Source organism: Ovis canadensis, chromosome 1 (assembly GCF_042477335.2).
Source record: "Ovis canadensis isolate MfBH-ARS-UI-01 breed Bighorn chromosome 1, ARS-UI_OviCan_v2, whole genome shotgun sequence".
Lineage (NCBI taxonomy): Eukaryota > Metazoa > Chordata > Mammalia > Artiodactyla > Bovidae > Ovis > Ovis canadensis.
Window position 1 is genome coordinate 126,004,317 of NC_091245.1, and position 12,159 is coordinate 126,016,475.

Genomic DNA, 12,159 nt, shown 5'->3' on the forward strand with positions numbered 1-12,159 from the left:
TCTTCCCAGACATGCTGCAAGGTTGTCCATAATGTAGGTCCATTCCCCACCAGGCTTTCCCGCCCTAATCTGTGGTGCTTTAAGGTCAGAGGCCGGCTTCGGGGCAGCTGAGGAAGGCTAACCACCCACAAGGGAGGTTTGCTTGATGCATGGGGCCACTGGCTCCCAGATCCAGACAGCAGAGGCACTTCCATGCTTTTTAGCATCACCGCTGCTGCCCACACCGCCTCTCCAGCCTGTCCTTGCAGTGCTAGTCTGAGTGATCTGGGGTCCTCTCCACGGTATTACTAGAGCAATAGCAATCCACAAACGAAACACGCACTGGGGTGCTTCCCCGACCCAGGTGCCTGGACACCGCAGCTAGTCCCTGCCTCCACTTCGAGCATGCGCGCTATCAGGCTGCCCTCCGACCCCGCCTCCCTCAGGCCCCGCCCTTTTGGTCCTCCACCGCCTCGCCCCGCCCCGCGCACGCCCAGGGGCGGTTTTTTTTCCGTCCCGTGATGCTCCGCGGCGCGGGCGATTTGTAGCAAATGGAGGGCTCTTGGTCCCCGGAAGGATGTTCCTCTACAAGCTGTACGTTTGGCCACAGGGGCGAGAGGGAAGACTCCTCTCTGTTAGGCAGGCGGCTCTCGGAAGACTCGAGCCGCCACCAGCTGCTGCAGGAGTGGGCGAACATGTGGAGCTCCGTGAGCGGAGACGCCTCGGTGGCCTGCTCTGAAAGGACGCGGCGCGAGGAGGCTGCGGAGCCTGCGGAGGGGCACAGGCCGCTGGTGTTTCTGTGCTCGCGCTGCCGGCGACCGCTGGGAGACTCGCTGAGCTGGGTGGCGAACCAGGAAGACACCAACTGCATCTTGCTGCGCTGTCAGTTCGGGCTGGGTCGGGTGGTGGGACTTAGGACTAAGGGTTGCCTTCTTCCTGGTGTGCGGCACCTGGGCGGCCCCGGAAGAGGCGGGGGTGTTTTGGAGCAACTCAGGATCTTTAAAAGCAGAAAAATCTTGAGAGGCTGAGCTGTTCCAGAAAACGGGCAGGAGGAGAGTCATCCCTGCATCTTGGGCTTACTCGTGGAAGTCCTTTTCTGGGGTCCCCCATCCCAGAAGAGCAATGGATGAATCAACAACGTCGTGGGCATGACTTAGGGGGAAAAAAAAGTCAACCAACCAGGTTGTAAGCATTTAAGGTGTAGCTACTCTGTGTTATTCCTCATAGAAATTAGTGGGCTCTGTTAATCGGTAATATTGTTAATTGTTTATTTAGGAAATTAAGCTTTTCAGCGGCCTGCTTCCTGCAGGGGACGTCAGGATTGATTTTTCAGATCCTAATAGTTGTATCAGCGGACGCCTTTAGTCTGAAATGTTAACAACTTCAGAGTTGACGAATCATAATGCTGTTATAAAAATTGAAGGAGGCTTGCAATAAAAGCACTAACAACCCTCACAAAATTGGAGAGGAAGGAGGATGTGGTAAAAGGGTGAAGGTCAGAGTTGTAGCTTTTAATACTGATTCTACCAGTTACCTGTATGTTTCCCCAGTTTCTTTGTTTTGCTCTTTTCATAGCACTTATTTAGGGAAGTGGTTCACTGAGTTATCACTAAGTTTTCCGAGTTACCACTGATTGGTTTTCTGAGTTAATGTAAAAATGACTGTTCTTTTTGAACTTGTGGTTTTCAAGATTAAATTTCTGCTATATTTGAATTCTGTAAATATTTTTAATGGCAGAAATTCACCACCAATTTATTGACATTTGTGGAAAGTTTTCCTTCCTGGGATGTATTAGGAAGAAAGAAGGAGAGCAGTGTCCACCTGTTACCTGAAACTTTTTGAAGTCTGTTTTCCTTAAGGATGCACTTAACAATAATTGCTGAATCCTTTTCAGTTGTTAAACATAAGCCTAAGAACATACATTTCCCATAGTAATTCAATGAGATTAATCTTTCACATCTATTAAAATCAAACAATGCAGAAGGGTGTAAAAGTAAAAAGGACTTGTCCCCAAATCTTATCCCCGATCCTGACACACTCAAGGCCCCAGAGTTCAACATGCTTTATTCTCATTCATACATCCAGTTACTCTCCATGCATATATGAGCATGTTTAAACATACATTTTTTTGGAATTCCCTAAACATATAAATTTTCAAAAACACCCTTGGGATAATGTTTATACTGTTAAGCATCCTTACCTTTTTATTCTACATCTATATTCTGAGTATTTTTCCATGTTGGTGCATATAGGCATGATGCTGCTGCTAAGTCACTTCAGTCGTGTCCAACTCTGTGCGACCCCATAGACGGCAGGCCACCAGGCTCCGCCATCCCTGGGATTCTCCAGGCAGGAACACTGGAGTGGGTTGCCATTTCCTTCTCCATGCATGAAAGTGAAGTCACTGAGTTGGGCATAATTCACAGTTTTGGCAGCTGCCTCTTGTACCCCTGCCTCTCGTACCTCACCTGTGTAGGTGATGGCCCTCAACTGCGTGGGTTTGAATCCTGGTCTTCCACTTACTAGCTGTGTCCTGGGGCAAGCTACATAGCCTCTCTCTGCTTCAGTTTTCTCTGTAGACTTGAGGATAATACTTACATGCGGTAATTAGGAGGACTAAGCGAGTTAGTGTGTGTCCTGTGCTAAGAAGAAATAGGAAGTGCCACTTAAGTGACATCCTTAATGGAGATGCTGTTCATCCTCCCAGTCTGCCCCTGTTGATAGAGGTCTAGGTTTTTTCCCAGGGTCGCTGCTTTAGAACCACATGTATATATCTGGGTTGAGATTTTGCCACAGTCCGAGGGCCTTTGTAGGCTGTTATAATTGAGAATCTTAATCTTCATTCTAAAAATGAAAACGAGAGTCTATTTTAGTGAATGCGGCATTTAAGCTGGAGAGTGATAGGACTTAGGTTTTTCTTTGGAGGATGCACTGAAGAGAAGAATAAGCATGGGAGTGGGGAGGTCAGTCCGGGGCCAGCACAGCTGCTCAGGGAGGGGAGGTGGTGGTGGTGTGGGGCTGGACTGAGGGTCATGAGGTAGAACGGACAGGACTTCTCAGAGGAGTGTCTGAAGGGGAGCAGGGTAAGGAGATGATGAGTGTAGGGTGACACTGATTTCTGATCTGAGCGGTGGGCGGGTGGCAGTGGGGTTTACTGAGTTAAGGTAGACTGTAGAGGAGGTGAACTCAAGAGTCTGTTCTGATGTCCTTTCTTCATGTCCCTCCACCTTTGGTATGTCCTGAATTTGGATGCTCTGGGAATGTTTCCTGTTGCTTCTAGGGTTCAGCTGTGACCCCTGTTCAAGTTGTGGTCTAAAAGATTTGGGGCTGGGTTCCTGTGGACCCTCTCTGCTGCTGCTGCTGCTAAGTCGCTTCAGTCATGTCTGACTCTGTGAGACCCCATAGACGGCAGCCCACCAGCCTCCGCCGTCCCTGGGATTCTCCAGGCAAGAACACTGGAGTGGGTTGCCATTTCCTTTTCCAATGTATGAAAGTGAAAAGGGAAAGTGAAGTCACTCAGTCGGTGTCTGACTCTTCGCTGCCCCATGGACTGCAGCCTCCCAGGCTCTTCCGCCCTTGGGATTTTCCAGGCAAGAGTACTGAGTAGGTTGCCATTGCCTTCTCTCTGCTGCTTATAGGGAAATGAGCTCTGTATTTGAGACTTGGAAATGTATGCCCAGACTTGTGGCCTGCTGGAGAAGGAAATGGCAGCCCACTCCAGTACTCTTGCCTGGAACATCCCATGGATGGCGGAGCCTGGTAGGCTGCCATCCATGGGGTCGGAAAGAGTCGGACACGACTGAGCAACCTCACTCACTCACTCTGCGGTAATCCCTGTTTCACTGTGTTTGGCGGGTATACTTAATAGTCTGTGATGTGAGGTTCTGATTGTTCCAAGTTTCATCGTCAGTTGAATTTTTTCTTCCCTGATTGTTCTAAATTTTACCATCAATTGAATTTTTTCTTCCTAATTTTATTCATTTTGTTAATTTCAGTGTTTTCTGGGAAGGGAAGGAAATAACTCTTATTCTGCTATGTTTTTCCAGGAGACCCTGTACCCTTAGTTTTAAACCACTGTGTGTGTGTGACTTTTGGGCCTTTGTTTTTTTTCTGGCTTTCTGAGTTCTAAAATTAAAGTTGAATTAGAAGTTCTCTAAATACCTGCATGTGTCTTATATCAAACCACATTAATACTTTGTTGTTACGTCTTTCCAGGTGTTACCTGTAATGTTTCTGTGAATGAGGAACAGATGCTATCCAAACGTAAACATGATAATTGTTGGTGAGTAAAGCTATATCTATATGAGTATGTATGTTTTCATTTTTTTTAATAAAAATATTTGAAAAGATCATCAGCAGTAAAATTTGGGATAAAACTTTTTTCATGGTGTGTGTGTGTGCTTAGTTGCTCAGTTGTGTCTGGCTCTTTGCAACCCCAAGGACTGTAGCCCTCCAGGCTCCTCTGGAGGAGGATTCCGTGGGGGTTCTCCAGGCAACAGGACTGGAGTGGGTTGCCATGCCCTCCTCCAGAGGAGCTTCCCAAGCCAGGAATCAAACCCAGGTCTCCTGCATTTCAGGTGGATTCTTCACAGTCTGAGCCACTAGGGAAGCCCTTTTTCATGGTGATATCAAATCAGTCATTGTGCATACTTAGTTACTTCACTCGTGTCTGACTCTTTGCAAGCCTGTGGGCTGTAGCCCGCCAGGCTCCTCTGTCCATGGGATCCTCCAGGCAAGGATACTGCTGTGGGTTACTGTGTTCTCCTCCAGGGGATCTTGCTGACCCAGGGATCGAGCCCACGTCTCTTACATCTGCTGCATTGGCAGGTGGTTTCCTGAGTGACAGTGGGCGCCTGTAGATTTAAGATGGAAGAGTTTCTAAACTTCTCAAGGCCTGTTCCAACACTTCCATTTTGGGTGTTTGGCTTGGACCAAAATTGAAAATTGAAAATAAAAACAGGAAAAGAAAGTATCTTTATCGTGGAATCTCTGAGCCAAAGAATGCTTTAGATAAATGCTCCCGACTTTTCATGCCGTAGCTCCCATAGATAATGCTGATGCGGCACATACAGACATGTGGCCCACTGCGGTAAAGACAAGGCTGCACGCCCGGTGGCACAGGGGCTCCAGCTGTCCCAGGCCCTGTTTTATCTCTCCAGGTGTTGAAGGGATCACTGTCCTGCTCTACCTGCCACCGTCTACTGCAAGCAGCATCCTCAGCACACTAAATGGGAAGCTCTGCTTTGAAGAATTGTTGCCCAAAAGTTGTCTTACTGATGCATGTGAATAAGTGGTACACAAGCAATTCAACAGAAATGAATAATCATATTAAAATTTTATTATTTTTTATTTATTTTAATATTTATCTATTTGGCCCCACAGGGTCTTCTTGGTGGCTCTTGGGATCTTTGCTCTTTGGTTGTGGACTCTTTAGTGTGCAAACTCTTAGTTGTGGCACGTGGGATCTAGTTCCCTCATCCCCAAGGGTCAAACCTGGGCCCCCTGCACTGGGGAGCCCAGAGTCTCAGCCGCTATTTTTTTTTTTTTTTTCAATTTTAAAACATTGGTTTTTCATTTCTAGTAATGTTAGAGTGTCCTACTCAAATAAAGTATAGTTTCATTTAAAAAATTACTCTCTTTAAGGAGAATTTAAAGTCATAATAGGACAGGTGGCGTGCGAATGTAGCAGAAATTGTACTGCTGGCACGCTGGTAGTAGCAATTTGGAAAACCCAGCCTTGGATCATTTCTCCCTTTATTGATGAAGAAAATGAGGCCTGGGGAGGTTTACAGCCTCACCAAGGACATAGGCCGTTAGCAGGAGCTAATGATGGTGCTTTGCTGTCCCTTTGCTTCCTGCAGAGTGTCCTCTACTTCCCAGTTCCAGTCATTCTGATGTCAGCTTACAGCTTTGCTGTCGCGCACTTGATATTTTTCATTACATTGACCCTGAGTTTTTATTTGTTTATTTTAAAAGGAATCTGTATGACTGCCGTGAAAGTATCAATTGCTGTTGAGTGAGTGAGTGAGTGAAGTCGCTCAGTTGTGTCTGACTCTTTGCAACCCCATGGACGGTAGCCTACCAGGCTCCACCATCCGTGGGATTTTCCAGGCAAGAATACTGGAGTGGGCTGCCATTTCCTTCTCCAGCTGATCTTCCCAAACCAGAGATTGAACCCGGGTCTCTGGCATTGCAGACAGATGCTTTACCGTCTGAGCCACAAGTCTGCGCATGTCGAAAGTAACTGTGACAATAATTACGGTGGAAACAAATGTTATTAAATTCTAGCTGAGATACCCCCGGCTGGCTGGTTCTGAGCCCGAGGTCTGTCCTCTTACAGTTAAAAGATTTGCAGCTGTGACATACACATTAAAGACCTCTAGCACCAGGCTGAGACTCTTCTGTTCTTCATAATCAAGATTTCTAGAGAACTGAAAAGGGAATTGACTCTTGCTCTGAGTCAGTGTTGTGAGTTCTGCTCGCTTGTATCACCTGAACCCCATCCTTTATGCCAAACTATAGCTCATGGGCCAAGCGCCTGTTTTTATAAACATGTTTTTATTGGAGCGCAGGTCATTCAGTCATGTGTTATCTGTGGTGGCTACCGTGCCACAGTGGTAGAGACAAGTAGTTGCAGTAGACGCCACGTAGCCTGCAAGCCTGAAATACTTGTTCTCTGACTCATCACAGAAAAAAATCTGCCTATCCCTGCCCCAGGGCATTAATGATCCTCGGTGGACAATGTGACATTTAAAGAACATGTACGATCTTTTTGCCTTATTTCAGAATTTTAGTTAATTTTTAATACCAGATTGAGGCGTTTACATTCTAGAAAAGCAGCATCTTCTTAGTATATTCTCATCTTCTTTTTTGTTTTTCTGAATTTTTATTTATTTTTGTCTGTGCTCCGTCTTCATTGCTGTGCATGGGCTTTCTCTAGTTCTGGCGAGCTGGGACTGCTCTCTAGCTGGCGGTGTTCGAGCTTCTCATTGCGGTGGCTTGTTGTGGAGCATGGGCCCTAGGAGCTCGGGCTTTAGCACAGGCTTAGTTGCTCCACGGCATGTGGAATCTTCCTGGGCTAGGGATCGAACCCTTGTCCCCTGCATTGGCAGGTGGATTCTTATCCATTGTACCACCAAGGAAATCCAGCATACTCTCTGCTTTGTCACTTGTGTGCATGCTGTCTGTCACTGGATACTGAAGGCAGTGTGACCTGGAGGTGCTTTCAAATGTAAGCATCTTACTATCTTTTTTTTTTTCCTTTTTATACATAGGACCTAGTAGGGTCAGGGTAACATACTTCAGCAACTTAAACGTTTAGGTGTTTACAGATCTCAACAATGGGGTGTTTGTGGTAACCAGTCACTAAAGGGCGACGTTTCTTGTTGCAGCATCCTGCAGACTTTGTACTGCACAGGTTGTTCGCTCAGCCTCGGCTACCTGTACAGGTGCACACCCAAGGATCTAGACTACAAGAGGGACATGTTCTGCCTTAGTGTTGAAGCCATTGAAAGGTATGTTTGAGGCATACATGAATAGCTCATCGCTGAATTCTCAGAAAGTTGTTTGCAGACAAATTGGTATGAAAATTTGGAGACTAAACATTGTTTGGTTAAAATATGTTTTTAAATAATAATTTCTGACCCTAAAGCAAGTGATTTTTGTTGTTGTTTGGACCTGATTTATTTGCTATTGGAAAAGTCTGTTATGCTAAATTGTAAAAGAAAGCCCTGTGAGAACATTTTGTAGAGTAAAAATTTGCTGTTTTTCTTAATTAAATTTAGTTTAGTAGGATTTTTTTAAAGCAATTATGTGTATCAATATATTTTGTCCATTTTATTTTTTCCTCTAGTTTTTAGTCTAGTATAATAACTTGAAAAAATAGGAATTTCAGAAATGGTTGGGAAAGAAGTCCCTTTGTTCTGGAAAAGTAGAAATGCAAAGTCCAGCTATTTCCTAGAGGACTGTAAATAACTGCCTGCTGTTTTGAGAGATGCAAGGAAGTACCTTCATTTTTCAAGACTTCTAAAAGGTGTTTGGAGAGAACGTGAATTAGGGTCTGATGACATATATCTTACTGACCCTTTAGTTCATTAACCTTTTAAAATTGGAAACAAAATTAATTGACCCCAATGTCTTTTCACTTATCCTGGAAATGATGTAACTCTCAAGACTTTAGAGATTGTTGTTTAGTAGCTCAGTCGTGTCCAACTCTTTATTACCTCATAAACTGTAGCCTTCCAGGCTCTTTTGTCCATGAGATTCTCCAAGCAAGAATACTGGAGTGGGTTGCCATTTCCTTCTCCAGGGGATCTTCCTGACCCAGGGATCGAACCCGTATCTCCTGCATTGGTGGGTGGGTTCTTACCGCTGAGCCACCAGTTAGGTTTTCTTAGAGATGCCTAGGAAACCTTAAATATCAAGAAAGAAGGACAAAAGTGCCTACACTTTCATTACTTGAAGTATGTTGTCACTTTGTTGAATTTCTTAGATTTTCTCTTTAAAAAAATTTAGAATAGTGTTCTTTTTATTATAATTTTTCATTTAATTATTTTTTGATTACTACAGTTTTACCACCATCTTTGAAACTAGACAAGTTTGGATCAAAATTGTGAAATCTGCAAACTTTTTACAGCCTTTAACACAAGAGAATAATGTAGCAAGTACTGCTCATTGATGTAAAGCATGCAGGCCCACCTGGGGAGAGATCAGATCTGATTTGGTTTTAATATGTAAATAGAAGACTCATGCCCAAACAACTGCTCCCTTAATCTCCATGGGAATTTTACCAAGACTTGTGGAAATTATGTGGGGGAGAGGACAAGTATGAACGACATAAAATCTTAAACAAGTATGGTTGGCACAGAACTTTAAAAACGATCCATGTCTGTATTTCTGCACAGAGGATCCTAGTATCGAAGCTGTTCTTTCCCCAATAGTTGAATTTAAGGAAAAGTTACCTCATAGGGCAGAATTTAAATGACAGGGAACCAGGTGTGTTTTAGAAATGGATGCTGTCCGTAATGTTTATTTACAGCATTATAAATTAATCAGTGCCATTTAATTTTCCCCATCTCATTTTTCTTTTCTAAATAAGATATTAACTGCCTTCTGTAATTTTTCCTTTGATGACATTTTTTAGAAATTTAATCAATTAATCTTGGGTTTCCAACAGAAGACTGTTTATATTTAACAGAAGTGACGTACTGAAGTTGTTACACGTGGTGAAAGACTTCTAAAGAAATACAAACGAATGAAGGTTTTTATGTTTTGTTTTTTTCTTGAGAAATAACAGCACCTTCTCCACTGTTGAGATTTATTTGGTTGCCAGAGCTGGGCTTGTTTTCTTCCATTGCTAGGCCAGTTATATTTTCAAATTGTAGCATGTCATCTGGAGAAGGTGATGGCACCCCACTCCAGGACTCTTGCCTGGAAAATCCCATGGATGGAGGAGCCTGGTGGGCTGCAGTCCATGGGGTCGCTAAGAGTCGGACACGACTTCACTTTCATTTTCAGTTTCATGCATTGGAGAAGGAAATGGCAACCCACTCCAGTGTTCTTGCCTGGAGAATCCCAGGGACGGGGGAGCGTGGTGGGCTGCCGTCTATGGGGTCTCACAGAGTCAGACATGACTGAAGCGACTTTGCAGCAGCAGCAGCATGTCATCACCTCAGAGAGCAGAGCAAAACATGAGTTATAAAATAACTGTTGAAGTTGCCGAAATCTAGGTAATCAACAATTGATGCTACAGATTACATACTAAAAGTCAAAACTTGAAAATACACAAAAACTTGAAAATGCACATGTTCTTGAAAAGTTACATAAAACAGTGGCTTCTTCAGGATCTTTTAAAACTTCAAAATGTTACTGTTGTACCACCCCGCTTACTAAAGAGCCAGTTTTATTCCCAATAATGAAATATAGCATTGAGAAATATGTAGAGCTCTTGGACAAAGCTGTTATGGAGAATAACATGATTTCATGTAGTTCAGCTTCCTATGTAGGTTTCTATTAACAAAAGTAATTGTTTTATGTGTTTACTCGGTACTAATATATACTTCAATATACTTTGAGTTTTAATGTTATCAATATAAACTTTATATTTACTCCCGTCTCATATTTTAACTTTGTATTGTACTGTACTTCAGTTATGTTTTAGGGTCATCTGAAAAGCAAATTGTGTCAGAAGACAAAGAGCTTTTTAATCTTGAAAGTAGAGTTGAAATAGAAAAATCTCTAAAGGAGGTAATTTTGTTCTGCACTTTTTGTATCTTTGTATAAACAACTTCCAGTCAATGACCAAGTGCTGCTCCATGAATAATTCTTAATTGTGTCTTCTCTTTTGATCTTAGCATTCATGGTGAGAGAGTGCTTATTTTATTTCAGTTGTTAGTAAAGTTGATTTACTGGGAACCAAACTACAAATTAAGCCAAAACTTTATGGAAAAAATTATAAAGACGTTCCATGCTAAATCAAAGCAGTATGTATTCTAAAACTATTAAAATAGAAATATATCTTTAAATCAGTATTTGATTTAATTTTCATGGTGAAAACAGCCTTGTTTTTGAATGTTAACATCCTGTCACAGGCAAGATAGTGGTGAATAAATGTAAAAGCTATGGATCAGAGGTTGAGAGCTACTATTAATAGGCTTATGTCTTATTTAAATAGAATTCCATTAAATAAACACAGATATATATAATGTATAACATAGCAGCAATTATATTAATGACCAACATTTAAATCATATTTAACCATGTATGATTTTAATCATATGTATTTTTTTCTATTTTTTTCCATTTGATAGATGGAAGATGTTTTGAAAGCCTTGCAAACAAAGCTTTGGGAAGTCGAATCAAAACTGTCCTTTACCAGTTGTAAAAGCTGAATTGGTTCCAAGGCCCACATTCTGCAGGCCTCTGCTGATGGAGAGTTCTTTCATATGTAGCAATTCTTGTTATAATATACTTCACTTAGAACTGAAAGAGTTGGAAACAGTCATGTACATTGTATCCTCTTGTACTGACCGGCTGGTCACGTGAGAAGAACTGGAGAACTTTTCTGGCTGTGTTTGATGGTAAAGAGGTGATTGTTTCCTAAACTCCAGTTTTAAAGTCATGATAATTGCTGGAATTTAAGAGTTGTTGTTTTGATAACAAACTGCTATAATTTTTTGAATGGTTTTCTCCTCTGTATCGATTCGTTATTTTTTATTTCCTATTTTTTAACTATTTTTCACTTTTAATAGTTTGGGCATTGTTTAATATTGAGTGCTTGGAAAATCTTAGAGGTGTTTCCATCTACTGTGTGGTTGAATCTTCTTTGAAAACTAATGAATACAGCTTTCTGGAGAAACTGGTCAGTTGAATTATTTGTCAATACTCTGAAACCTTGCACAAGAGTAGATTAGCTTGTATTCTGTTGGTGGTTGGATTCCGTCTGGTCCTGTTTATTTACTCCTGTGTGCTTGCTTAGCCGCTCAGTCGTGTCGGACTTTGCAGCCCTGTGGACGGTAGCCCTCCAGGCTGCTCTGTCCATGGGGTTTTACAGGCAAGATTGCTGGAGCAGGGTGCCGTTTCCTTCTCCAGGAATCAAACCTGTCTGCTGCATTGCAGGGGGATGCTTTACCTGCTGAGCCGTCAGGGAAGCCCTTGTTAACTACCGTATGCCCCGTAATCTGGCAGCATAGTCACCAAGGAGAGCAGTAATCATTCCCAAGGGTGGGATTCTGGGAGAACTTTCAGTTTTCATAATGTAAGACTTCTAGTAAGCGCTTATTATTTTTATAATGAGGGGGAAAATAAAGATGAAAGCAAAGTGCTTTACAATTGATTTTTATGAAACAGTTGTTTAAATGAGCTCAGAAATCCTGCTGTCATTAAATACCACACATTTACTGGGCATGGCAGGGTAAGGGGTCCTGGTCAGGACTCTAAAGGTAACCCCAAATTCCCCCAGCTCCTACTCTGTTTTTGAGTATAAATGAGGCCACCTAACATTAGTATTCAGCGTGTTTGAGTAACTTAACTCAATTTCTGCTCAGAACCTCCCCAGTTGTTTCTGAGAATACCTCAAGTTGTCATGGCAAAAGGTCCTAAGTCAGATTGACTTGATCGTTGATCATTCACAATTGCTAAGTTCTTTTTGAGAGATTGTCCGCAGTCTCTAATCGTCTGAAG

The 12,159-nt window shown here is 42.7% G+C and overlaps 1 protein-coding gene across 1 annotated transcript; it reads left to right on the forward strand.

Moving 5' to 3' along the window:
* The first annotated feature begins 459 nt into the window (after positions 1 to 459).
* On the forward strand, positions 460 to 11,335 carry MIS18A (MIS18 kinetochore protein A). Its single transcript, XM_069577945.1, has 5 exons — positions 460 to 861; positions 4,195 to 4,261; positions 7,371 to 7,493; positions 10,128 to 10,224; positions 10,788 to 11,335. Exons 1-5 carry the CDS (start codon positions 531 to 533, stop codon positions 10,866 to 10,868), a joined length of 699 nt encoding a protein of 232 aa, XP_069434046.1. The 5' UTR covers positions 460 to 530; the 3' UTR covers positions 10,869 to 11,335.
* Positions 11,336 to 12,159: the final 824 nt, after the last annotated feature.

What these genes read in the sequence shown, in the direction of transcription:
- MIS18A (XM_069577945.1), top strand. Translation starts at nt 531, where the DNA reads ATGGAGGGCTCTTGGTCCCCGGAAGGATGTTCCTCTACAAGCTGTACG. An exon ending in CAACTGCATCTTGCTGCGCT is followed by an intron (nt 862 to 4,194) that starts GTCAGTTCGGGC and finishes ACGTCTTTCCAG; the next exon opens with GTGTTACCTGTAATGTTTCT. An exon ending in AGTGTTGAAGCCATTGAAAG is followed by an intron (nt 7,494 to 10,127) that starts GTATGTTTGAGG and finishes ACTGTACTTCAG; the next exon opens with TTATGTTTTAGGGTCATCTG.